At 45.6% G+C, this 27,985-nt stretch overlaps 1 protein-coding gene across 1 annotated transcript; it reads right to left on the bottom strand.

Annotated features, from left to right (window-relative positions):
- Window positions 1-16: 16 nt before the first annotated feature.
- On the bottom strand, window positions 17-27,827 carry LOC138971746 (pyridoxal 5'-phosphate synthase subunit PdxT-like). Its single transcript, XM_070344544.1, has 4 exons — window positions 27,501-27,827; window positions 2,015-2,280; window positions 1,593-1,722; window positions 17-1,118 (listed from the first exon to the last, which is right to left on the bottom strand). Exons 2-4 carry the CDS (start codon window positions 2,248-2,250, stop codon window positions 777-779), a joined length of 708 nt encoding a protein of 235 aa, XP_070200645.1. The 5' UTR covers window positions 2,251-2,280; window positions 27,501-27,827; the 3' UTR covers window positions 17-776.
- Between the last annotated feature and the right edge of the window lie 158 nt (window positions 27,828-27,985).

Raw genomic sequence — 27,985 nt, 5'->3', positions numbered from 1 at the left:
GACGGTCAGTTATTTTATAAACAGATCACACGCAACCAAATGCACACATCTCATCAATTTAAACAACATAAAGCGGTTTCATACACTATTTTCCCCAGAAAACTGAACTTCATACAGTAATTAACGTTGGAACACGGGTGCAAAAGTTCGTCTGCTAGTCCCATTTGACGCAAGAACATTATCTTAAGCGATACTAAAACATAAACAGAACACACAATACCTGCCTTTACCGCCACAGCAGAATAACAGCATATCTGTGTACTTGATTTTAGTCCAAAACAAGGAAACTGACAAGAAGTGTTAACAGAATGGAATGATTTGCACGGAACTATACAACCGCGCATCAATCGATCGCCTGCGCAGGTTGACTGGTTGAGTGAGTCGGATTCGATGAAACTTTCGCACAAAAACTCCTGTTTTCTTTGAATAACTGAAGAAAGGAGGAATAAAGAGGTTACACACCTCGTCTCAGTGATTATTAAAAATAATGGTCTCAGTTCGCGGTCATGAAAAAGCTCGCTGAAGCTCGCATTTTTCATGATCCGCTAACTTCGACCATTATTTTTAATAATCACTGAGACTCGGCATGTAACCTCTACGGACAACTCTTGTAACTATTCAAGTTTAAGAAACACATTCTAGTCTGATCTGCTTTACAGTTTAATTTTACTTTCACTTACTGATACTCGGAGCCGGTATCCCTCTCAGTTTTGGAACTCGAATTGTAACCTAAGAGATTGTTCACGTCCAACAAACTAATTCTAGTCTGTGTATTGTCAAACCTTCATTTCACCCAAAACCATCTCCAAGAAGTAACGATGCCACCTAAGGTCTTCTGTCAGTTCTGGATGGAAGGCTGTGGAGAGTATTCTCCCTTGGCGGAAGGCCACAACCACCGGAGCGACCTTTTCACTGAGTCTCAAGGACGCCAAGACTTCAACAGCGGGGTCAGTGACCTCTAACACCGCCGGCGCGCGTATGAAGACTCCCCGGAAGTACTCTTTCTTGGTGGAAGGATCGTTGAGGAGGCGGGGGTGGGTAATGGGGAGGTCGGCCTCGAAACTGTCCACCTGACGTCCGAAATAGTTCCTGGACACTAAAGTGTCCGTCATTCCTAGCTGTGGAAGAGACACCAACAACTTTCATTTGTATTTATTTCAATGTATTCATTTAATTTCAAACGTTATCGTCCCATTGCTAGCCGCAACAAGCGTCGTGCTACCCAGGTGTGTGCGTGTTTAGGTGAAATCATCCACTTGAACTTCTGGTGGTATAACCAAGGTCTGTTAAGCCGTACTCAGTGCGGTGATACGGGACTGGGATATGGGTACCATCTCTGAGTCACAACATAACGTTGACCCGTCCGTCTTCTCTCTCTCTCTCTCTCTCTCTCTCTCTCTCCCTCTCTTCCCCCCTCTCAGCACCCCCCTCTTTCAGCACCCTTTCCCACTCTTTTTCTCAGTCTCTCTGTCTCTGTCTGTCTGTCTCTGTCTGTCTGTCTGTCTGTCTGTCTCTCTCTCTCTCTCTCTCTCTCTCTCTCTCTCTCTCTCTCTCTCTCTCTCTCTCTCTCAACAGTACAGACGAGTTCTTACAGATGATTGCCCGCCTTCCTTCTGATGTTCCATCTGCTTTGACAGCAAAATCATTCCCGCGCATGTGCCCCACGTCACGTGATTCTCTTGGCCAATCCAGTCTCTCAAAGGCTCTTCCATGTTGTTACACCTGAAAAGAAACAGATATTTCTTGATTTCTTGGTTGTCTGTTACTCCAGGCAACCGCTGATTTGCATGCCAACTTCTGGAACAGGATCATAGATTGCAAATCTCTTCAAGTTCATGAAATATTTGCTTCGACAAACTTAAAAAAAACAAAGTAAAAAAAAAACGTTCCAATATACTCTGACAGTAGGGACTACGATAAGATTATCCAAAGGCAAGAATGGGTAGTACCAAAATCGATTATTATTATCACATGTATTATCACTATTGTTTTCGTTTGTTTTTGTTGTTGTTACCTAAGGAACAGGCTCATGGTAGTGCTCTCCCCTCCTGGAATGATAAGACCTTGCAGGTCGGAAGTGACGTCATCAGCATGACGGACCTCGCGCACGGTGAGTGAAGGACGCTGGGATAGCTGTTCCGCTGCCTTCTGGAGCGACACCTGGTGTTCTAGAAATGCACCCTGCACCGCCATGACACCTAACGTGATGCTAGGGTTTGAGTCCCCAAGACTTCCGCTTCCGGCCAGCATTTTTAGTCTCGGCGAACCTCACGTGTCTGTCTAAAAATATAAATCATTAGAACTGATATGAAAGTTCGCAAAATGACAACAAAAATCAAAAGTGTTATAGTCTAGGCGGCGAGAATCAACGCACACACACACAAACAGACCAACAAAATAAAGAAAAAAAAGAACTAAGTACATTTAGTTTTTCAGAGCTGTTTTCGCACCAAGTGCAAGAACCTCCAAGGCACCAACACTGTCACAGAAGATGACCGGACATCGAACTAACTCACTGTCCCAGAGCACAACAGGTTGTCATATTCAGGCTGCGGACTGGTCACTGTCGGCTCCTAGATCACCTCTACAGACCAAAGATCTCCACACGCAGAATAGGCACGTTGACCCCAAAACATGTCCAACTTTTGATGGTACGAGATACACATTCTGGCCGGTCATGGTGGACCTATCATGAAAACTTTTGATGGCATGAGACACACATTCTGGCCGGAGATAGTGGACCTAGCATGAAAACTTTTGATGGCATGAGCCACACATTCTGGCCGGTGATAGCGGACCTAGCATGAAAACTTTTGATGGCATGAGACACACATTCTGGCCGGTGATAGTGGACCTAGCATGAACACTTTTGATGGCACAAGACACACATTCTGGCCGGTGATAGCGGACCTAGCATGAAAACTTTTGATGGCATGAGACACACATTCTGGCCGGTGATAGTGGACCTAGCATAATAACTTTTGATGGCATGAGACACACATTCTGGCCGGTGATAGTGGACCTAGCATGAAAACTTTTGATGGCATGAGACACACATTCTGGCCGGTGATAGTGGACCTAGCATGAACACTTTTGATGGCATGAGACACACATTCTGGCCGGTGATAGCGGACCTAGCATGAAAACTTTTGATGGCATGAGACACACATTCTGGCCGGTGATAGCGGACCTAGCATGAAAACTTTTGATGGCATGAGACACACATTCTGGCCGGTGATAGTGGACCTAGCATGAACACTTTTGATGGCACAAGACACACATTCTGGCCGGAGATGGTGGACCCAGCATGAACACTTTTGATGGCATGAGACACACATTCTGGCCGGTGATGGTGGACCTAGCATGACAACTGCAGACTTGGGTTTTATCATCAATGGGTTATTCTCCAGAGCTGTGTACCAGTGGAAACATTGTTATGAAGTTGACATGTCTTTACTTAAAGGCACAGTAAGCCTCCCGTAAACCATCACAGAGCGGCTCCCCGAGCGTCTACACACAGTACAAGCATACTTCCATTTGAACGCTCACCGAACAGGAACATCCTGGCTGCTTTCTGTCCAGCGTGAGAAATTTTCAAAGAATTTATTTTCGTGGACTTGGTCTTCTACGACAATGGCGCCTCGTTTTGGTGCTGGACGGCTGTTATGATACCGGAAATCACGCCCGGACAGAAAGCCTCCCGTAAACCATCACAGATACTGTCAGGCTTTTACACACAGTACAAACACCCTTTCATTTGAACACTCACCGAACGGAAACATCCTAGGTGCCCTACGTAAAGAGCGAGCAATTTTCAAAGAAATAATTTTTCGGATTGTCTCCATCTCAATCGGACACATCCTGAACTCAGGTCAAAAATGAGTTACTTCCCTTCAACTGGCGATAACCGTGGAGCGATGATTATCAGAATGATTCGGACCGTGGTGCGTTTTGGCGCTAGACCTAACTTTTAAAATCTAAATAATAAATTATCAGCTTGTTACACAAACATTCTTAAATCATAAAAGAATTCTTTTTTCATCAAGACAAGATCAGTACAATTCGAAGTTTTGAAATTTGAAAAGCCTGAAAGCAGGGTCACGCAAGGTCGTGATTTTCGCAGCAGACGGCGGTTTATAGGCAGTCAAAAGCCATCGCCAGAGTTCTTATGAATTACATTCGTTTGTTTCGTGAAAAGTCAGAGGTACATAACGTGCTATTGCAGATAAGCTCACAGCGAGCCCCATTCAAATTACAAACTGACGACTGCATTGTGAAAAAGGGAAACTGGATCACACGGGTTCACAATGGCTCAGGGGTAAGATAAACCACGCAAAAATAAATTCTTTGAAAATTGCTCGCTCTTTACGTAGGGCACCTAGGATGTTTCCGTTTGGTGAGCGTTCAAATGGAAGGGTGTTTGTACTGTGTGTAAAAGCCTGACAGTATATGTGAGGGTTTACGAGAGGCTTACTGTGCCTTTAACTGAGGCATTTTAACCATACGAATTGATTTTATTAATAACTGGCCCCATACATATCCTTGGCATGCAGATACAAAAATAGAAATACCGTACATGCACATTGTGTTTGTTTACGTTCGGTAAATTACGAGGGTTTTAAAGTACGTCAACTTTGTTACATGGAGACCAACAGTAGTGACATGGATTTCAGCACTAACAATTATATACACACAAAAAGAGACAAAAATCAGATACTATGTTTTTGTTGTTGCATGTCTGTATCATTATCTAACGGGAGTATTACTGGAACAAAGTATAAAAGAGTACATTCTATTTGCCACATATAACACAATAATGGATGTTTACCTCATCGAAGACAACAAATTCTAAAGTCGAATTTAATTGTAATCTCGATTTTGAGCGGGGGTTACTCAACCATGACCCAGTTTACCAACGTGAAGAACGCAATACTCTGTTAATGTTATACAAAGGATGACCTTTTAAGACAACTACCTCATTAAAACATGTTGTGAGATAGCTGTTGTGCGCAGTTTTAAAGCTGTTTTTTCTGTGTGACTCGGCGGAGATCGTAGGAGGAAATTCTGACACAGGATTAGAGACCAGTATCAACAAAGATGTTATGTTATGCACTTCGAACAGATTTGGAGTTAAAGCTTTATTATGCACGGCCGTGACTCGTTTACTGAACAGTTTAAAGGTCCTTGTCTACATTTTTATACCGAAATCGGCATTTGACCATTAAAATGCAGTCTATTATCTTCAATTATCAACAGCTTGATACACCCCCTTTCGATCAGGAAAGACGAAGCCAGTGTAGCCGTTTGAAAATTCATTGTAGCATTCCAGCGTAGTACTCATAATAGGATATCCTTATTTGGAAAATGCCAAGCGCAAAACTCCTCTCAAATCCCGTGCATTTCGTGCGTTTTAAAAAAAACCGTGGACAGCGCTCCAGTGTCAAACTGTTGCTGCACTTGTTTAGGCGTCGCTATAAGCATAGTGACACGAATTTGATTGGTCAGTATTTTTAGGCAAAGCACATGTTCTCAGCAAACAGAAAACAAAATATTGGAAGCGTGAGTCACGCTACCCAAAAATAAAATCTTTTTTTACATATATTTTTTTCTATAACTTTTTTTCTCCATGGTTCATTCATCATCTGACAACTTTTTAGCGAAATCTAACCATAAGATTATTGGAAAAAAAATGTAGACGACCACCTTTAAAGTGATAGTGTCATCAACGGGTTTTCTTTTTTAATCGATGGGACAGTTCAAGCGTTATCTTAATCCCTCAGAACTAAGAAAATGTGTTGTATAGGCTAACTTATCTTAATGAGAGAGAGACTGAGAGAGAGAGAGAGAGAGAGAGAGAGAGAGAGAGACAGAGAGAGAGAGACAGGGGTGGGGGTGGGGAGAGAGAGGGGGTGAGAGAGAGAGAGTCAACAAGAGAGAGAGAGAGAGAGGTGGGGAGAGAGAGAGAGAGGATGGGGTGGGGAGAGAGAGAGGGGGAGAGAGAGAGAGTCAACAAGAGAGAGAGGGAGAGAGAGAGAGAGGTGGGGGTGGGGAGAGAGAGAGGGGGGAGAGAGAGAGAGAGGGTGGGGGTGGGGAGAGAGAGGGAGAGAGAGAGAGAGAGGTGGGGGTGGGGAGAGAGAGAGGGGGGAGAGAGAGAGAGTCAACAAGAGAGAGAGAGAGAGGTGGGGAGAGAGAGAGAGAGAGGGTGGGGGTGGGGAGAGAGAGGGAGAGAGAGAGAGGTGGGGGTGGGGAGAGAGAGAGGGGGGAGAGAGAGAGAGTCAACAAGAGAGAGAGAGGTGGGGAGAGAGAGAGGGGGGAGAGAGAAAGAGTCAACAAGAGAGAGAGAGAGGTGGGGAGAGAGAGAGGGGGGAGGGAGAGAGAGTCAACAAGAGAGAGAGAGAGAGGTGGGGAGAGAGAGAGAGGGTGGGGGTGGGGAGAGAGAGAGGGGGGGAGAGAGAGAGTCAACAAGAGAGAGAGAGAGAGAGAGAGTCAACAAGAGAGAGAGAAAGAGAGAGAGAGAGGTGGGGGAGAGAGAGAGAGAGGTGGGGGTGGGGAGAGAGAGAGGGGGGAGAGAGAGAGAGTCAACAAGAGAGAAAGAGAGAGAGAGAGGGTGGGGGTGGGGAGGGAGAGGGAGAGAGAGAGGTGGGGGTGGGGAGAGAGAGAGGGGGGAGAGAGAGAGTCAACAAGAGAGAGAGAGAGAGAGGGGGTGGGGTGGGGAGAGAGAGGGAGAGAGAGAGGTGGGGTGGGGAGAGAGAGAGGGGGAGAGAGAGAGAGTCAACAAGAGAGAGAGAGAAAGAGAGAGGGTGGGGGTGGGGAGAGAGAGAGAGAGAGAGGTGGGGGTGGGGAGAGAGAGAGGGGGGAGAGAGAGAGTCAACAAGAGAGAGAGAGAGAGGGTGGGGTGGGGAGAGAGAGGGAGAGAGAGAGAGAGGTGGGGGTGGGGAGAGAGAGAGGGGGGAGAGAGAGAGTCAACAAGAGAGAGAGAGAGGTGGGGAGAGAGAGGGGGGAGAGAGAGATAGAGTCAACAAGAGAGAGAGAGAGAGAGAGGTGGGGAGAGAGAGAGAGGGGGTGGGGGTGGGGAGAGAGAGGGAGAGAGAGAGAGAGAGAGGTGGGGTGGGGAGAGAGAGAGGGGGGAGAGAGAGAGAGTCAACAAGAGAGAGAGAGGTGGGGAGAGAGAGAGGGGAGAGAGAGAGAGTCAACAAGAGAGAGAGAGAGAGAGAGAGGTGGGGAGAGAGAGAGAGAGAGGGTGGGGGTGGGGAGAGAGAGAGAGGGGGAGAGAGAGAGAATCAACAAGAGAGAGAGAGAGAGTCAACAAGAGAGAGAGAGAGAGAGAGAGAGAGAGAGAGGTGGGGAGAGAGAGAGAGAGAGGATGGGGGTGGGGAGAGAGAGGGAGAGAGAGAGAGAGGTGGGGGTGGGGAGAGAGAGAGGGGGGAGAGAGAGAGTCAACAAGAGAGAGAGAGGTGGGGAGAGAGAGAGGGGGGAGAGAGAGAGGTGGGGAGAGAGAGAGAGAGGTGGGGAGAGAGAGAGAGAGAGGGTGGGGTGGGGAGAGAGAGAGGGGGAGAGAGAGAGAGTCAACAAGAGAGAGAGAGAGGTGGGGAGAGAGAGAGAGAGGGTGGGGGTGGGGAGAGAGAGGGAGAGAGAGAGAGAGGGTGGGGGTGGGGAGAGAGAGAGGGGGAGAGAGAGAGAGTCAACAAGAGAGAGAGAGAGAGGTGGGGAGAGAGAGAGGGGGGAGAGAGAAAGAGTCAACAAGAGAGAGAGAGAGGTGGGGAGAGAGAGAGGGGGGAGGGAGAGAGAGTCAACAAGAGAGAGAGAGAGGTGGGGAGAGAGAGAGGGTGGGGGTGGGGAGAGAGAGAGGGGGGAGAGAGAGAGTCAACAAGAGAGAGAGAGAGAGAGTCAACAAGAGAGAGAGAAAGAGAGAGAGAGAGAGGTGGGGGAGAGAGAGAGAGAGGTGGGGGTGGGAGAGAGAGAGGGGGGAGAGAGAGAGAGTCAACAAGAGAGAAAGAGAGAGAGAGAGGGTGGGGGTGGGGAGGGAGAGGGAGAGAGAGAGGTGGGGGTGGGGAGAGAGAGAGGGGGGGAGAGAGAGAGTCAACAAGAGAGAGAGAGAGAGAGAGAGAGAGGGGGTGGGGGTGGGGAGAGAGAGGGAGAGAGAGGTGGGGTGGGGAGAGAGAGAGGGGGAGAGAGAGAGAGAGTCAACAAGAGAGAGAGAGAGAGAGAGAGAGGGTGGGGGTGGGGAGAGAGAGAGAGAGGTGGGGGTGGGGAGAGAGAGAGGGGGGAGAGAGAGAGTCAACAAGAGAGAGAGAGAGAGGGTGGGGTGGGGAGAGAGAGGGAGAGAGAGAGAGAGAGGTGGGGGTGGTGAGAGAGAGAGGTGGGGGTGGGGAGAGAGAGAGGGGGGAGAGAGAGAGAGTCAACAAGAGAGAGAGAGAGAGGTGGGGAGAGAGAGAGGGGGGAGAGAGAGATAGAGTCAACAAGAGAGAGAGAGAGAGAGGTGGGGAGAGAGAGAGAGAGAGGGTGGGGGTGGGGAGAGAGAGGGAGAGAGAGAGAGGTGGGGTGGGGAGAGAGAGAGAGAGAGGTGGGGTGGGGAGAGAGAGAGGGGGGAGAGAGAGAGAGTCAACAAGAGAGAGAGAGGTGGGGAGAGAGAGAGGGGGGAGAGAGAGAGTCAACAAGAGAGAGAGAGAGAGAGGTGGGGAGAGAGAGAGAGAGAGGGTGGGGGTGGGGAGAGAGAGAGGGGGGAGAGAGAGAGAGTCAACAAGAGAGAGAGAGAGAGTCAACAAGAGAGAGAGAGAGAGAGAGAGAGAGAGGTGGGGAGAGAGAGAGAGAGAGGGTGGGGGTGGGGAGAGAGAGGGAGAGAGAGAGAGAGGTGGGGGTGGGGAGAGAGAGAGGGGGGAGAGAGAGAGAGTCAACAAGAGAGAGAGAGGTGGGGAGAGAGAGAGGGGGGAGAGAGAGAGAGGTGGGGAGAGAGAGAGAGGTGGGGGGAGAGAGAGAGAGAGAGGGTGGGGTGGGGAGAGAGAGAGGGGGGAGAGAGAGAGAGAGACAACAAGAGAGAGAGAGAGTTAGATAAAGAGACAACAAGAGAGAGAGAGAGAGAGAGAGAGAGAGAGGGGTGGGGAGAGAGAGAGAGAGAGAGGTGGGGGTGGGGAGAGAGAGGGAGAGAGAGAGAGAGAGAGGTGGGGGTGGGGAGAGAGAGAGGGGGAGAGAGAGAGTCAACAAGAGAGAGAGAGAGAGAGAGAGTCAACAAGAGAGAGAGAGAGAGAGAGAGAGAGAGGGGAGAGAGAGAGAGAGAGAGAGAGAGAGAGAGAGAGAGAGAGAGAGAGAGAGAGAGAGAGAGAGAGAGAGAGAGAGAGAGAGAGAGACGCACACGGACACGGACGTAGAGATCCACAGACACAGAAACAGACAGACAGACAGATCCGTGACAGATAGTGCGCAAAAGAAGAAGTTATATAAAGTGCGCTGTGAGTGTTTATGCAAACGTGATAATGCACGCGTCTTTGTTGCGTAAAAACACGTGCCCTTGTTTTGAGCTTCGCGGGGCTGGTATAATGAAATTAGCATTAATTGTTGAGATTTTTTCTGCCTTGCCTCAAATCTGTCTAAATCCGTCTGTCTAAAGTTCGTAGTCGGTCATCTATGAAACTGTCAATGGTTAAAGGCATATGTACGCGCTCCCGTGTTTACAAAGTGTAGTTTGCCCATAATCGATGTCAAACGCACCATAAGACCATATAATGACGATATGTCACCATGCGAGGACCATAATACATGCATTACAGCTTGTTCTAGCCTCTGAAAAAGTGAGGATGTCAACAAAGCCGCGGTGTTAGCTCCCTTGCATCAACGTTACATGTGTTGCCAAATCTATAAATAGGACGATCCAGATCAAAATGAAAATTAACATATCTCAACATTGAAGGGGTCCTAGACCACAATATTTTGCAGGGAACTTAATTTAGCATGTCTCCAGCTGTTGGTAAAGCAATTAGCGTGTATAGTCATCGAGTACATATGCCTTTAAATCATGTTATTAGTATTAAATCACGTCAGTTTTATCTTCTGCGCATCAGCTCGAGTCAAACGTGAATAGGTCACACTAATGCCCCTTTCATTCGGAACTCAACTTTCCTTTCCTTTTCTTTTAGCGTTTGAGCGCGTTTTTATCAGCCTCTGTAAGTTATGTTTGAGCCGATAAGATAAGGTATACACCAGTATTATGTACGCAAACCAGTTCTTCCTTTCTTACATAGTTTACAAACCCCTCTGATAACCGGCTTGACTGAGTCAGACTGAGATTATTTTATCCAGTGTCATACGTAATCATAGTGTGAACGTGAGAGTGACCACCTCAATGTTTGGTCAAGCGAGTGGTGTTATCACTCAGGATTATCAATGTTTGGTCAAGCGAGTGGTGTTATCACTCAGGATTATCAGTGTTTGGTCAAGCGAGTGGTGTTATCACTCAGGATTATCAGTGTTTGGTCAAGCGAGTGGTGTTATCACTCAGGATTATCAGTGTAGCAGATTTGGAGTTTTGTAATAAAGGACAGCTGATGCAACAACGACGCGAGTTCTCGTGCACCAAGTGTTGCACTCGGTGCAGGTGCATATGTACGCACGGCTAGCATGATAGCGGAATTAGTACACTATGATACAATTTCACGTTCTATTGACCTATTTTGGCGATGGACAAAAAAGAAGATGGCAACACCGAAAAAAAGGATCACTACCACCACGACCAACACCATCACTGTAACACGCACGCACGCATAATAGTCACGTAAAACAACAGTGTGTGTGTCAAGTGTGTGTGTGTGTGTGTGTGTGTGTGTGTGTGTGTGTGTGTGCGTGCGTGCGTGGGCGTGCGTGCGTGTGTCTGTGTGTGTGTGCGCGTGTGCTGTGTTTGTGCGTGTGCATGTGAGTACAGTACTGACACAAGAGATCATGTGGGCGACATGCTTCGTTACTCTTTTTACGCACAGACAGAAAAGTGTGCATGCGAATGTAATTGTCTGTGATACAAACATGTCATTACCTTGTTCATAGTAATGATGATGCAAAGACACAATCTGATTTCATCACAACACGATTTAAAACAGTACGTACGTGACTAAACAGACGTCTTTTTCAGCTCACGTTGAAAAAAAAGAGTTGTTTACCCATTAACATTTACTATGCATTTGATGTGCGTTGACGCCGGTTACTGTATCATCATGACAAACAGATTAAGATTATGAATGTAGATATGAAGAGAAACACTGAGTTGGCACTCATGATGAGTAGTGTCTTCACACAAGATCACAAAACGGAACGACCAGGAACTGGGGAAGATGAACAAAACGCTGAAGAGAGTAATCAAAATTATTTGAGTTGCAGAAGGGTCATTCCGGCACAGAGAAAGTGCGTGCGCGCGCGCGCGAGAGAGAGAGAGAGAGAGAGAGAGAGAGAGAGAGAGAGAGAGAGAGGGTGGGTGGGTGGGTGGAAGAGAGAGAGAGAGAGAGAGAGAGAGAGAGAGAGAGAGAGAGAGAGAGAGAGAGAGAGAGAGAGAGAGAGAACTGAACTGAACTTAATTTCACAAGGATTAAGATTTAATGCTAGGCCATTTCTTACAATCTGTCATTGGGACGCACAAACACACATAAAATTAAAAAATTAAAAATTAAAAAGTTAAAAAGTTGACCAACAAAAGGAGGTCGAAAAACTTCAGCTCGTGATGATAAAGATGACGATGATGATGATGATGATGATGATGATGATGATGATGATGATGATGATGATGAAGATGAGGCATGAAGAGCATACATATGTGGTTACTCATAAAATCAAATACATACTATGCAGGTAATTATAAGTACAAGAGAGAGAGAGATAGAGAGAGAGATATATATATATATATAGAGAGAGAGAGAGAGAGAGAGAGAGAGAGAGAGAGAGAGAGAGAGAGAGAGAGAGAGAGAGAGAGAGAGAGAGAGAGAGAGAGAGAGAGAGAGAGAGAGAGAGAGAGAGAGAGAGAGAGAGACAATGACAATGACAATGACAAATTCTTTATTTACGAGGGTAGTGGCATAAGCAAACAGGTGCTTTTCTACATCCATCCCTCACCCATGGGAGGGTTTAATCTAATGATAATACGTTTTAAAAATGTTGGAATATCAATTAAAGAAGTAATAAAAACAAACGATGAACAAGCAAACGATTAACAGACTAAAAAAAAATATATATATATATATACATACAAGCGAACATGACATATTATTGTCAAAGGCATAATGAAAACTGTATCAATCAAGCAAAAACGTGTGCAACTTCGAGGGAAGAAACATTCCGTGAACTGAGGAATCAATGGAACAACTACGTTGCAAATAATAACAATGTAGCATCGTTACATAAGTCATGTTATGAAATTAATTAGGTACATGTATCTACTGAAACGTGTAAAAGGTAAAAATAAGGCATCAACAATATAAACATGTTCAGGCTAAGTGAGAACGAAATGTGCCATGTATAAGGAATGAGAAATATCTGTCTTTAAAAGTCTTGGCATTGACGGAATGTCTGAGACCGCTTGGAAGCGAATTCCAAAGATTAGTCCCCGAAAACAGGCTGGACTTAAAAAGATCTATACGAGGCCGAGGAGCATACATTTTTGTTGGGTTGAGAGAGAGAGAGAGAGAGAGAGAGAGAGAGAGAGAGAGAGAGAGAGAGAGGGAGGGAGAGACAGAGACTGGAGAGAGAGGGAGACTGAGAGAGAGAGGAGGCGGAGGGGGAGGGGAGAGAGCTGGGATGAGAGCGACTGAGAGAGAGAGAGCGAGAGCGAGACTACAGACAAGACAGACAGACAGATTGACAGTAGTATAAGAGCGCACGTCTCAGGCCTTGCGCAATGCGCAATGCGCAAGGGTAGGGCCCATCATAAAGTGATAGGTTAAGGTGCCTGTGTTTAAGTAGTGATAAGGAGATATTGCGGATAAACGGTTTATTGCGTTTTATATTTTGTCATGTGATTTCATGTGCCTGTACCTGTTGCTCGGTACTAATGACCACTCCAGCTGGGGTAAGCACCAATAAAATTCAGTAATTGACCCTCCCTCTGTGTTTTCACGGGCTTGGGACCGTTTTGACAAGGTATGTCAAAGCCACATTGGGGGTTTTTGGGATTAAACAATACGAGCATTATTTACAGAAGCAAAACATGTCTTATCAAATTTATTTACAAAAAAACGACAAAGTTGTTTGGCATTGGAATGTTAACCATATCACAGGCGGCGGTATTACAGTCAAAAAGAAAGAGCCCCATTAGACGGGTATCACAGTCAAAAAAGAAAGAGACCCGTTAGACGGGTGTAGGCAGGGTTGAAACCCCATCAGAAGCGATCACACGCTTGATGTAGAAAAACGAGAGTGACTTTCTGGTTTGGGAATAGGTGAACATAGACTTTCCGTCTGTCTTGAAACCAGTGTTTGTACCGCCACCACTTTCTTGCGTTAGAAGCACCTGTTGGTAAGACTCTTTTGTCAGTTTGTTTTGGTTTTTGTTCAAACCTTTTGAACTAAATTTGGTCCCACTGTCTCCCTCACAAAAGTAGGTTTTAGAACACAAACCAATGAACAAATTTCCTTGGTATTCGGTTTTAAAGAGACCGGGTGTTCGTTTATCGTACTGGACACGCGCTGTACAGGCCTGACAGAGAGTCGCGTCCCATGGGGCGTTAGCTAAACGGGTGTTTTGGAAGGCTGCCTCGTGTTGGTCACAGGCTTGTGCAGGGAACCATTGGTTATACACTTTGTAAAACTGCTCTCGCAGTTCAGGACGAACCACCTCTTCTAACGTTGAAGCGCTAAGCGCCATGTACAGAGAATCTGTATCCATTTCCAAAAGCTGGTAGTCGGCTCTGGACACAAACTTATCTAGAAAATCAAAATGAAACTCCAACATGCGTAGTTTAGCGTACTGGTAAACAAAGTAACCAATCTGAGAGGGAAGTGACCAGTTGATTTTTTTTTTAGTCATCTCTACTTCAGTGACAACCTCTGTTACTTCTGTTAGTTTTTGAAAACGACCGTTGTTGATCAGTTTTGAGGCCTCGTCAGACAAAACGTAATGAATATCACGATGGTTGGCCACGTTAGTTAAGGTTTTCCCGTAGGCTGAGTTACCGAGCAGTTTGAAAGTTTCAGCTAAGATAGCTTTTGACGGGTCTTGGTCCCCTGCTCGTCTCGCGTTTGAAACGCTGTCACCAAACTGACGGAAACAGGTTTTGGGTTGATACTCTACGATCAGCGTGATGTTTTCAACAACCAACCCGTGCTGCACGTACCAAAACAAGAGGGGTGTGGCTAGCAGAATTTGTTCACCGTGGTAACTCCCAACAAGTGTACGGCGTGGTTGGGATAAGAGCTTGTGTTTTTCAGCGTAGTCTTTCATAAAATCCCCGATCTGTTCTCGGCTGACAGACTCATTTTTGAAAATAGGCTGCATTTCACTGAAATGTTCTTTTAGATGGTCAGGTACATAAATATCACACTGTACCAACCCGAACAAAGTTTTGTTTTGCACCGCGTCTAAGACAGTTTGATCTGTGATGGTAGAAGGATGCCGGAAGGGTTTAAGTGTCGGAAAACGACCTTGTAGAAAAGTCTGAATGTGGGTGTTTTGTTTTTTGTCTGCGTGCCATTCACACTCCCATTTTTCGACGACAATCACACCCACATCCTCACGCAAGTATTTGGTAATGTTGCTTGTATGTTCTCTGAGTTCAACTAGTGTTTTTCCGGTGACAGGGTTAGTCGTTTTACCGGCGGTCACAGAACAGTCATGCCCGTGGAACAAACATCCGTGAAACTGATAGCAAATTTGATTTGCGGCATCCCAACCATCAACCCTAATCTTTTTTCGACCAAGGGCCTTCTCTTTCGCGTTAAACTTATGTTGGAGATGGATCTGTTTTGAGGCCATGACCCACTCCAACCATTCCCGAGCTAGCTGACCGTAGGGATCTGTTTTTTCCGCTTTAAAAGCGTTTTCTTTTCTACGAATGACAGGGTGCTCTGTGGGCATGTCTTGCATGAGTGCAGCTAAATACAGCGCATTTGCATCAAATCCCTGAACAGACTGTACCGGCTTGTCTTGATTACCACGAATGTGTGTTTTGTCTTTTTCGTGGTATCTGTGAAAGACAATAGACGGACCCCCGACAATGTTCTTTCGCAAAAGTGCGTGAACGTCTTTTTGTTTTTCGTTAAAAAGTGAAAAGTAGGTATCTGAAGACAACGTGTCAAACAGATACTTCAGTGTCACACCGGGGACAGAAATACCGTCTTTCAGCAAATCAACTCGCAGACTAGCGTACATACTAATCTGATGCTGCAAAGCAACCAGAAACGGCCCTGTATCTAGGTTGTTGTACCACACCAAAAAATCCTTCAAAGTCGTCATTTTGTTTTCAGTCCACACACGCTGACAAAAAGCGTACTCTGTATCAGAAATATTTGAGTTTTTGAGCTTACTAAAAAAAGCTGCATGGGGTGGGAGTTCTCTTTCGTCTAGTGTACTTAGACTAGTGACGTATTCATAACAGAAAAAACCCTTTTGCTCTTCGACACCGAACGCCTTGAGGTACTTGGAATAACTAAAACCTGGCGCAAGAAAATTGTTGATGTCGAGAAACCGAAGTTTGTCTGTACAAAGACACATATACTGATTGTTTCGTTTAACAACAAACTTGAAAGGGGGTCTTTTAGGGGCCTTCTTTTTTCCCTCTGTTTTGACTTCTTTGTCTTCTTCTTCTTCTTCTTCCTCTTTCTCTTCTTCTTCTTCTTCTTCACCCACGGTATCAAAACCATCTGGTTCAAAAACAGGGTCTGTTTGACTGTCGTCTTTTGGAAGATCGTTATGGGCTGTTTTGTCTTTGACAAACTTTTCAATGAGAAAAGGTTTGATCACATTCAGATCGTAGCGGGAAGAATTGAAACCTACGACAGGCAGTTCTTGTAAATACTCATATAATTTCTGTCTGAGTCTTTCTACGGGGATGTTGAGGCTATCTGTCTCTTGTTGTTGTGTCTCTTCGATCTCAGTCAACTGATCAAACACATCTTTAAATTCTTCACAAAGAAGAGCGCAGGAGGTCTCGGAGATACGTTCTAGGTAGTTAACCATGTTATCCACTAGTTCTTGAGGGTCACCTTTACTCACAAAACAGGTTGGTTCTGTGAAATGGGGAACATTACTGCATACAGAAACAGAAAGAGGAATATGTTTTGCTGTATACTGTGTACAGTTAGACTCAGCCGATTTTGTCTGTGGCAAGTTATCTGTGTCAAAAAACACCTCAAAATCAAACGTCGCTCTGTAGGGAAAAACAAAATCTGTGGCTACCTGAACACCGTGGTTTTGTAGCTGTTGAAAAATGTTTTGAGGTGGTGAGTAAACCCCGCCTTTCAAGGTTTCTTTTGAGCCCTCACCCTGACAAGTCTGTTCATGTCGATTCATTTGAGACAAAGACGACCAGAGTTTCCCGCATTTGGAACAAGCCAACGCATGACCGAGTTTATCAATATCTAAAATGTACATGAAATGGTCTTTGTAACGCAAGAGACGCATAACACCAGAATGTTTGTAAGCGCTACGACGCAGAGGAACGAGACAGACAGGTGTTTGGTTCTCATCAAACTCAAACACATCTATGTTCACCTTAAACTCAGATTCAATCGACTCAAGTTGAAACAAAGTGACCCCCGAAAAGTGGACAGGGGGAGAATGTCCGGCCCACTGTTTGAACAAGGTTTTTGTGGGTTTTTGCAAAGAATGACGCGAGGCTCCTTTGTGCAAAGCAAGACAGCGAAAGAGACACAGACCATCAGTATAAGGAAAATGCTGATTCTGATCTTTTTGGAGTTTGTGCAAGAACGGTGTGTTTGTGATGTAGTCAGGTAGACTACCACAGGCACATCCGATAGGAAAGTCAGTCAAAGGCGTGACATAGAAACTGGAAGACATGATGGTATGAACAGCATACCGAGAGTTTGGGCGTTCGAGTCTAACTTGTTCTAAAATGTCATGGTCACTGATTTCACCAAGAAAAGAAAGAAAGTCCTGTTTTGAGTTGATCAGGCGCGGTCGTTGTAAGACAGAGTGGTTATTGACTGAGGCATGAAAGAAAGACAAGTCACCCGACTCTTTGTTTTTGAGAAGAAAAGAGTGAGAAAAATTGATTTTGAAGCGTTTGTTTTGTTCATGGAACAGATCAAGAAGCGACTCGTCCCAATCAGGGAAATCAGAACAAGGGTTCCAGAGAATGGTATAGGTTGACTGGAGTTTACCAGGCCGCTTATGAGATTTAACAGAATTCCAATGCTTTTCGTACATTTGTCTTTCTTCAAAAGGTAACTTTTTGATTTTTTCTTTTTCTAGACTTCGTTTGTTTAATCCCTTTTTTGGGGGAGGGGCATCCTGTGAAGGCGAACTTTTTCTTTTCTGTCCGCCTGTCGGCACTGGTGGTGGAGGTGTCCGACTCGCGGCATCTTGACAGTTTTTGTTTGAGTTTTCATGACGAGCAAGGCCGTGTTTTCTGCTAAACGACTTGCCGCACATAGCACAGAGAAAAGGTCTGGCTTTGTTATGGGCTTCGTTAACATGAACGTTAAGGTTGTAGTTTTGTGTAAAAACCTGTTCACAGTGCGGGTATTGGTTACGCTGCAATAAAAAAAAAAACTATGTCTGAGCTACAAAAAAACAATATAAAAAAAAACATCTTACATAAAAACATTTATTTTTCTAAAAAGCTATGTCTGAGAAAAAAAGTAACACGCTACCTTTATTTTTTTTATCTTTACAAGATATAAAAACAAAATCAACTTACCAAATCTGTTGAGGCCGGTTGTGGCGTTGTGTTAGCGTCACTGCTGCTGCTGCTGTTGGTCGCCATAGTTGTTTTTGTTCACCACCACCCACTTGTAAAGTCGAAGAGACACTCAAGAGTTAGCCCCAGAAGAATCTTATTTATACCCCTCTTTGCCCACATCACCGCCGTATTCTAACTACGCGTTTCTATTTTTAGGTGCTGACCAACCAACAAGTTCTAACATGTTTAGGTCTTGCGTCTCTGTGGTGCAATAACTCAGGCGTAAGCACCCAATGACCCCTCTGGAGGTTTACCGGAGAGGGGGCTCCGCGAAGCGCAGGGATACCGTTTAATTGCCTTACTCTGACACCCCCCTGACAGGGCACCAAACTACATAGCTATTAAAGAGAGGGCTCCGCGAAGCGCAGAGAAAGTGTGTGTGTGTGAATGAGTGTGTGGTGTGTGTGTGTGTGTGTGTGTGTGTGTGTGACAGTGTATGTGTGTGCCCGGTGTGTGTGTGTGTGTGTGTGTGTGTGTGACAGTGTATGTGTGTGTGTGTGAGTGTGTGTGTGTGTGTGTGTGTGTATGTGTGTGTGTGTGTGAGTGTGTGTGTGTGTGTGTGTGTGTGACAGTGTGTGTGTGTGTGTGAGTGTGTGTGTGTGTGTGTGTGTGTGAGTGTGTGTGTGTGTGTGTGTGTGTGTGTGTATTGGATGGTAGAAAAAAAGACTAACATAACTAGTTAGTTTTGAATATAAAATTTAAAGTAGATGGTTTTTTTGTTTTTTTGTTTTTTTGTGTGTTTGTTTTGAGCTAATAAATAAAGATAAGGATAGGATCTTAGTTTAGTATGTGAAAATGGATCCAAGGTGGAAACATCCTTTTACCTGTGTGATTGCCGGTCCCACAGGGAGTGGGAAGACTCATTTTGTCAAACAATATTTGAATCACTTACAAGCTATGATGACACCCCCTCCAGAGGAATTGATTTGGTGTTATGGGGCGTGGCAGTCTGGTTACAATGAGATGAGACATGTGACGTTTGTGGAGGGTTTACCCGACGTGGAACAGTGGACAGGGGTCAAAAGGCGACTGGTCATCATTGATGATTTGATGAGTGAGACAAACGACAAGGTCACACAACTATTCACCAAAGAAAGTCATCATCGGAATCTGAGTGTAATGTATATTGTACAGAACCTGTTCGGAAAAAACAAAGAGCAGAGGACGATCAGTTTGAACAGTCACTACCTGGTGGTGTTTAAAAACCCAAGAGATGCTTCACAGATCACCCATCTGGCCAAGCAGATGTACCCTGGGAAGCTAAAGTATGTCCAAGAGGCATTTAAAGATGCGACTTCTATACCTCACGGTTATTTGCTGTTTGACTTGCGACAAGCGACACCCGATCATCTTCGTCTGAGGACAAAACTTTTCCCACCAGAGCACCCTGTAGTGTACCTTCAAAAATAACCATGTCTGCACGCCTGAAGAGAAATGTACCCATGTTGCGGCTGTTGTGTGGGGCTAAGCCTGCCGTGATTAAGGCCGTATTGAAAGGAGCTTCTCCAGATTTGATCCATGCGTTGTGCGAGTGCTCTCTAAACATCTTAAAAGGCCATGTGCAGCTGACGCCCGCACAGAAGAAACGGTTGTCTCGACACAAACAGAACCTACGGGTCTTAGCCAAAAAAACAACATCTGTCAAACATCGAAAGCAAATCCTACAGAAAGGCGGTTTTCTTCAGGCTCTTTTGAACCCTGTGCTAGGCATTGTGTCTGGCTTGCTCGGGACCCTGGGTCTCTGATGCGATGGACCATACCAAAAAGATGCTTTTGATTGAGCCACGTGTGTTGGCTTCTTTGCGGGACTCTGCAGGTGGACCTCCAGTACCTGATGCCACCTCACAAAGTTTGAAGGACATGGATCAAGTGATGCGGGGTATTTTAGACGAGAAGGATGTGGACAAACATGAAAAAGCAGACTCCTACCAACAAGTCTTGTGGCGGTTTCTTAAGCGTGTTGAAGAATATAAAAACAAACCCCTTGGAAGAGTGGAGATGTCACAACCTGCAAAACAACCTTTGACAGAACTAAATGAGGTCGAGAAAGCTCAGGACCTATCTAGGGTAGAAAAACGAGTGTTGGAGAGTGTCCCAAAAACCTTGAAGAAGAAGGCTCAGTTGCTTTTGGATATAACCAAGGACAGTTCTGACATCAAGTGGAATGAACAAGGACAGCTCGTGTACCAGGGACAGACAGTAGCAGGAACCAACATGGCTGATCTGGTGAATGATGCTCTTCGTTACCGTAAAAATGCACCTGATCCTCAAGGGTGGGAAGTGTTTGCAAGAGGTTTAAAAGCGGTTAATATCCCTCGTGAACTCATTGGTCACACAGGGCGATGGGAGTGGATGCACAGCGAGGGGGGTGATAGAGGAAGACCATCCACCAGGACAAAAAGAAGAAGAAGAAGAATTGTGAGTCCTTCCTCAGCATCTCCTTCTGCAGAAAGAGTATCATTTCCTTCTCCATCGCCCAAGAAGAGGACGTGGCTATCTTATTCTTGAGCAGAATGCCAGTGAAAAAGAAAAAAGTCGCTGAGAAGCTGCGACGTCGATATTATGGAAGTCAACTCCCTGGAAGTTTGGGTGGAGTGGAGGCTTTGAGAAGAACCACCAGACAAGAACAAAAACAAGTTGAAAAGTGGTTGACATTTCAAGACACCTATACACTACACAAACCTGTGCGGCGAAAGTTTACTCGTCGTCGTATCATCGTGGGTGGCATAGATCATCAGTGGCAAGCAGATTTGATTGATGTTAGAGCGCTGAGAAAAGACAATGACGGGTTTACCTACCTACTCACATGTATTGATGTGCTGAGCAAACACGCGTGGGTGGTGCCTTTGAAGGACAAAACAGGGGCCTCTCTGGTGGCAGCCTTCAAAAGCATTTTTGTCCGAGGTCGTCAACCCCTGAGACTACAAACAGATAAGGGTAGCGAATTTAAAAACAAGGTGTTCCAGGATTTTTTGGACAAAACAAAGGTACACTTTTTTGTGACAGAAAATGATGACATTAAAGCCTCAATGGCGGAGCGCTTCAACCGTACCTTGAAAGACAAACTGTGGAGGTATTTCACCAGAACAAGTTCAGTGAGGTATGTGGAAGTCTTGGCTAAGCTGGTGCGTGGTTACAATCATTCCTACCACCGCAGTATTAAGAAAGCTCCTGCTGACGTAACCATCGCTAATCAGGAGGAAGTGTGGCAACGGTTGTATGGTGGTCCAACTCTCTCCAAACCACCTAAACTGAATATAGGAGACCGTGTGCGAATCAGCAAGACGAGAAGAGTCTTTAAAAAAGGTTATATGCCTTCTTGGACAGAGGAACTCTTTACCATCAGTCAAGTCAAGACAACCACACCCGTGACCTATGTGCTGAAAGATGATCACGGAGAAGAACTGTTGGGGACTTTTTATGAACAGGAACTGCAGAAAGTGGGGGAGAAAGAAATATACCGCATTGAAGCTGTTTTGGAACAACGCCCTGGAAAAGGCAAACAGAAAGAGTATTTAGTCAAATGGCTCGGCTATGCCCCGTCATTCAATTCTTGGATTCCACAGACGGCACTGACCCACTACACGGACTAGCTTCAGTGGTTCTGATGGAGGAAACTCAAAAGATTAATACGCCTCTGGATGAACCAGACAGTGTTGTTAAGCGACCAAGAACATCCAAGCTGTGGCGTGTATTTGGACGTCGTGTCCCTCGGAGCGAGATTGTCTTCCTTTGTCAGATGCTCCTTATTTATGTGGTGATTGGAGTGTCTCTGTTCAATCTGACAACCGGTCGCGGACCGGATAACTTGTGGGTGGCCCTACTGGGAAGTTGTCTCGGCTACGTGCTTCCTAATCCTTCCATTGATCCACCCTTGGGACAGTAACAACGTCTTCATTCATCATGTTCTACCTGACACTCCCCAGCAACAGCTCCTTGCAGCACTACCCTGACAACAACGCGAGTCACTACTACACAAAACTACCTCAAACAATTGACCTGGGCACCGACTACGAGTGTGGGTTGGCTGAGATTCAGTTTAACAACTCGTATGTAAATGTGGAAAAAGACACGTGTCAGTTTCGAATTTGTGTCCCATTAGGTGTTGTTATTTCTTGTGATACTCTAGTTTTACCAGAGGGGTTGTATGATTCACCTGCTTTTTTTATAGACTCACTAAACCAGCTCTTGGTTGATATAAGTCTTACGCACTATGTAAGGTTTTATTACACCAAAGCAGCAAAAAAAGTACGTGTTAAATTACTCAAAAATATCTCGCTGTGGATGAGCCCCGAGTTGATGAGAATTTTGAAAACAGATGTCACCCAACAAACCATCACAGGCCCTGGTCACTTTGACGGTAAAGCTATGATGGATTTACATCAAGATTTTCACGCAATATACGTGTACTGTGATTTGGTGCGCGAAAGAGTGGTCGGAGACACATTAGTCCCATTGTTGCGGACGGTGCCAATTAAAAAGAAGACTGAAGAAGTCGTTCATCATATATTCGAAAAACCTCATTACTTGCCACTGACTCGTTGTCAGTTCAACACGGTGGAAATGCTTTTAACAACGGACACGGGAAAACCTATCGCATTTGAGCAAGGGAAGACGGTGGTAACGCTTCATTTTCGTCGTAGACGCACCGACCATTTGTAGAAGATGGTTCGTCTAACCCCTTTCCAGGGCAGTGGAAAACTCTATGAAGATTATTACTGCAACCAGGTCGGCCACGGTCTCCCCGTGTTTGTAGGAGGAAGAAACTACAGAGGTCATGGCATTGGCAATCTCTTAGGGGGTATTGGTCGAGCCCTTGTACCTCTTTTGAGAAGTGGTGGAAAAGCTCTGCTGAAAGAGGGGGCTAGGACAGGCATGCAGGTGGCTCAGGATGTGTTGTCTGGGCGTAGTGTTAAGTCGTCACTCCAGCAGAGAGCTACCAATGCAGGGAAGCGCTTGTTTCACCAAGCCGTGGGTCGAGTGACAGGCACAACAGCCGCGCCGCCTGGAGAACCTGCAAGGAAACGTATAAAATCATCCACACCACGCCACCAAGGTCAGACTGGGAGGCAGAAGAAGAAGAGAAGGAGGGCGACGGCAGCCGATATTTTTGGATAAGCATCATGGCGCTTGCCCACCCTCAGTCATGTGAAAGTGTACATACTGGACTGGATTTGTTTTCTGTACCCCCAACACAGACAGCTGTGCAGGAGGGAATGTTTGTAGAATATCATCCTCTGGCTACTCTGGCCCCAGGAGCCCCTATTGAGTTTGCCATCAGTGGTGCTACATCCGAGTACCTGGATCTAAGCAACACGTATCTCCATGTGCGAGCTAAAATCACCAAAGCAGACGGAACAAACTTGGATGCTGATTCCCATGTGGCTCCTGTCAACTACTGGTTGCACAGCCTGTTCTCCCAGGTGGATATCAGTCTCAATGATACTTTGGTGACCAATTCAGAGAACACCTACCCCTACCGTGCCTACCTTGAAGCCACCCTCAACTATGGAAGAGAAGCCAAGAAAAGTCACCTCACCAGTGCCATGTATTACCGAGATAGTTCCAACCATCTGGATGAAACAGAAGGGGATGACAACTGGGGTTTGAAGGTACGTCGTGAGCAAACCATGCGGAGCAGAGAGGCAGACATGATGGGGCGACTTCATGCTGACATCATGCACCAGGAACGCTACATGATGAACGGCGTGGACGTAAAGATCAGACTCATTCCCTCCAAAAACATCTTCCACCTGATGTCTCCTGACCCCTTTCAGGGTTTCCGCACTGTCATCACACATGCTTCCCTGTTTGTTCGCAAAGTCAAGTTGAACCCCGCGGTGAGCCTCGCTCACGCCAAAGCGCTGGAAAAAGGTACGGCCAAGTATCCTTTGAAAAGGGTCGTTGTGAAGACTTTCTCCATTCCCACAGGCAACCACAGTGCTGTGCAGGACAACTTGTTTCTGAGTCAGACACCCAACCGCCTGGTGATTGGCTTGGTGGACAGCGCTGCTTTCAACGGTCAAGCCTCACGTAATCCCTACCACTTCAAGACACAAGGCTTGTCCTTTCTCAGCCTGTACCTAGACGGAAAACAGATCCCCGGCAAACCCCTGACACCGAACTTTGAACAACACCAGTATGTGCGGTCATTCTTCAGCCTCATGACTTCTACGGGTCTCGCCAACAGAGATGCGGGGTCTTACATGGAACTGCGTGATTTTGAGTTGGGGTATGCTATCTACAGCTTTGACCTGAGTCCCAGTCTTCTGGATGGAGATCAGTTTGAACTGGTGAAAAGCGGTGCCCTGCGTCTGGAACTAAAGTTCAACGAAGCCCTTCCAGTGCCTGTGATGGTGATTGTGTATGGTGAAATGGACAGTATGATCGAGATTGATCGCTCTCGCCAGGTCCTGACTGATTTTGCACTATGAACAGCAAAGACATTAGCCGAGTGTTGGGGAGAGACATTCATACCCGACGTGTGTTTCGAGGTGTGTTTCCTAGAGACAGACTCCCACGACAGGTGAACACGCGACGTCCAAGTGCTTTTGTCATTAATACAGATCACAGTACAGGACCGGGGGAACACTGGGTGTGTGTCTGGTTTGATGGACTTGGACAAGCGGAATATTTCGATAGTTTTGGTTTACCACCCGTGCACCCCGCTATTGAAAACTTTATGCTGAAACACAGTTCAGCCCACGTGTACAACCCACGGCTTTTGCAAGACTTGACGAGTTCAGCCTGTGGCTTGTATGTATTGTACTATGTTTTGATGAAAAGCCGCGGCGCCAGTTTATTTCGAACGCTTCGTGTGTTTTCCCCCAACAGACTTTGGGGTAATGATCGAAGAGTATGGTTTTTGGTCCAACAGCTAAGAAGAAACTGAGGTCGTGTGCTTCGTCTTTTTATTTTAGGTCTGTAAACGGTTTTATTCCTTTTATTGGGTGTGTCTTGTGTGTGTGTATGTGTCTATATAAGAAGAAGGGGCGGAATCATCACCACCACTTTCATCTCGTACCCACCAAAGTAGAGAGAGGGTTAGAAGAGTGCCAGTAAGAAAAGAGAGGTACACAAAACAAAAAAAAGTCATGATGGAGACGGCCAGTCCCTCTTTAGAGCAGATGTTGGAAGAATTGGAGGCTGGTATTCTCAAAGTTAAAGATCACCTGCGAAACAGTTTGTTCTTGATGTTTGTTAGTGAGTTAAAACGAGATGTTTGCAAACGCCTTGAAGAAAAAAAAGAGAGAAGAAAAAGACTATTCAACACGGTGGACTGTTGACGCCATTAGAACCGTCGCAGATAAAATCTGGGAACACCTAAATCGAGACAAAATTCTTAGTCGTTGGAATGTAGCATTACCCAAGACACATCCAGACGGGGTCTCCTGGTGGTGTTTGCGGGTTGTTGTGTGGAAGTGGACAGAAACGACAGCGTTTCGAAAAAGGGTTATCACTCATGTGACTGAACAACTGCTCTGTGAGTGATGCAACAGAGTGAAAAACGGCATAGCATCCCACGTGACCTTAGGCTAACCCAGTGTGGACCCGTTGAAACCAGAATAATCAAGATGTACATGAGCCGCGAGTGTGTATATAAGACAGGACGGATGTAAAAAGACCACTACAGAGGATTTTTGCGGAGTCGACCATGCCTTCAGGGACCATGAAGCAGCCACCACAGCCGGCTACACGCTACCCGCTAGGTGGAAGCCTTTTTGCCTCAGTAAAAACGTGGAGAGGGGCTGTAAAAATCCATATTCGCCACTATGCTGTTCCCACCCGCACCAAAGGTGGGCGTGTTGTCCCCACCCAAAGAGGAGTCACCCTGGACTTGAAAAAGTTTCAGAAACTGCTTAGAGTGCAGAAAAAACTCAAAGAAGACTTCCACCAACAGGTATCTTCTCTGTCACCCACAGAGGAGAAGCAGGAGAAAAAACATCCGAAAAATCACACAGAGTGTCCGCCGTCAGACTACTACTGTTCAACACCATCAACCACAGCCACGGCTTCGACACAAAGCGAGGAATACCCTCAGCAGCTGCAGCGACCCCTGTATTCCACATGTCCGGCTTACTGTCCTGCCACAACCGTAAATCCTCTTCCTGTGACACCAAGAAGTGGTTATGAAGTTGACAACTAATCCGGGGACCACCTCGTTCCTTTAAATTGACAATCATGATTTGGATTTTTTTTTGGTTTAATGTATGTGTATGCAAAATGTTAATTTTTTTTTATTTTTAATATTCAAAAGACTGATGTCACTTTTATAATAAAATGAACATATTGGAAAAGTTAATAACTATGTGTCTGTATAACTCTTGAATGCTAACGTGAGTAGTTTATGTATTGTTTTGTTACTCTTTACGTCTGACTTTTACCTTCTTGTTTGGAAGTACTTGTGTAAAACGTGCGCGCATGTGTGTGTGTGTGTGTGTGTGTGTGTGTGTGTGTGTGTGTGTGTGTGTGTGTGTGAGTGTGTGCGTGTGTGTGTGTGTGTGTGTATGTGTGTGTGTGTGTGTGTGTGTGTGTGTTTGCACTTACATTTAATTTCCACCACACATATACCCCTACCTCTTACATAGTCTATCAACAACAAAATTAAAAAAATTAAACACCGCAACAACGAAGAAAATAAATATCAAAAACAAAATAATACCTATCTTATCTGGTGTACCTATCAAAACCTTGTACGTAGAACAACCGTTTCTATTTTTAGTGCTGACCAATCAACAAGTTCTAACATGTTTAGGTCTTGCATCTCTGTGGTGCAATACTCATACGTGATCAGTCTCTAACCTAACATTAGGTATGACTGACTGTAGAACAACTCGTGTTCGGTGTAAAATGTACCTCCGATGTTTATAACACCCACATAAAAACCAACAATCTGAGTCTACTTGTTAAAACTTTTTTTATATGTGTACACCAGCTCCCAGCCCTCTCATCAGTCGAGCTAACTTCCACACCCACCCCACACCATTTGTCTGGCACTAATCTAAGCATTAAACCCTAATCAACAGTCGGGGTAGGCAAACCACCTCCTATTAAACTTCTCTAACTGCTGCCCACCTCTGGTGGTTTTATCGGCGAGGGGGCTCCGCAAAGAGTAGGGGTACCATTTTTTATTGTTTTATCCTGACACCTCCCCTGTCAGGGCACTAAACTACATAGCTATTAAAGAGAGAGGGCTCCGCGAAGCGCGGAGAAAATGGGGGGAATTACTGCTTTTTATTGGTACTTACCCCAGCTGGAGTGGTCATTAGTACCGAGCAACAGGTACAGGCACATGAAATCACATGACAAAATATAAAACGCAATAAACCGTTTATCCGCAATATCTCCTTATCACTACTTAAACACAGGCACCTTAACCTATCACTTTATGATGGGCCCTACCCTTGCGCATTGCGCATTGCGCAAGGCCTGAGACGTGCGCTTCCTTACTACTATTGACAGACAGACAGGCAGACAGATGGACAGACAGACAGATAGACAGACAGAGAGACAATCAGAAAACAGAGATACAGACAGAGACAGAGACAGGCAAAATCACTCGTAGTTCAAAATGAACTGACTACGCCATTCCAAAATAATGATGGTACTCACAAGTGAAATACTTTTCAGTCGAATTTTCCTCAGCCGCTGCGACTGAGAGAACCGTCTCTCAGCAACTTTTCAAAATCAAACCGCTAAACACTTTACCCTCATGCAGACTTTGCACCTGGCAAAATTCAAACAAAGGAAGTACACATATATAATCACCCTCGTTTATATAAAGTCGCATGCCACAATAACATGTTATGTGATGAACAAGGGGAAAGAGAAGATTGCAGTGTGGGAACTGACGCGCACTGTATCACGGGAACTGACGTGGTCACGTGTCATCCATAATTAGAACTGAGGACAATAAAAACGAGCAGACGACAAAGTTTCGGACATTTCACATCAAGTGCAGAAAGAAGGAGCTGGAGAAAACAGAACAGAGGAAAACTTCGTTCGGTTGTCAGATTACACCGCTACTACATATCGCTGAAGGTAAGTAACTGTTATTCTCTTGCAATCGGCTATCTTGACGTTATCAGTGGTGAATG

Source organism: Littorina saxatilis, linkage group LG7 (assembly GCF_037325665.1).
Source record: "Littorina saxatilis isolate snail1 linkage group LG7, US_GU_Lsax_2.0, whole genome shotgun sequence".
Lineage (NCBI taxonomy): Eukaryota > Metazoa > Mollusca > Gastropoda > Littorinimorpha > Littorinidae > Littorina > Littorina saxatilis.
The sequence above is the reverse complement of the archived record's forward strand: the minus strand, read 5'-3'. Positions and strand labels throughout refer to the sequence as shown.

Excerpts from the sequence above, each read along its gene's own strand:
- LOC138971746 (XM_070344544.1), bottom strand. The coding sequence starts at position 2,250 with ATGCTGGCCGGAAGCGGAAGTCTTGGGGACTCAAACCCTAGCATCACG. Across the intron at positions 1,723-2,014 it reads ACCATGAGCCTGTTCCTTAG|GTGTAACAACATGGAAGAGC; the intron begins GTAACAACAACA and ends GTTTCTTTTCAG. Across the intron at positions 1,119-1,592 it reads AGGAAGGCGGGCAATCATCT|CTAGGAATGACGGACACTTT; the intron begins GTAAGAACTCGT and ends TCTCTTCCACAG.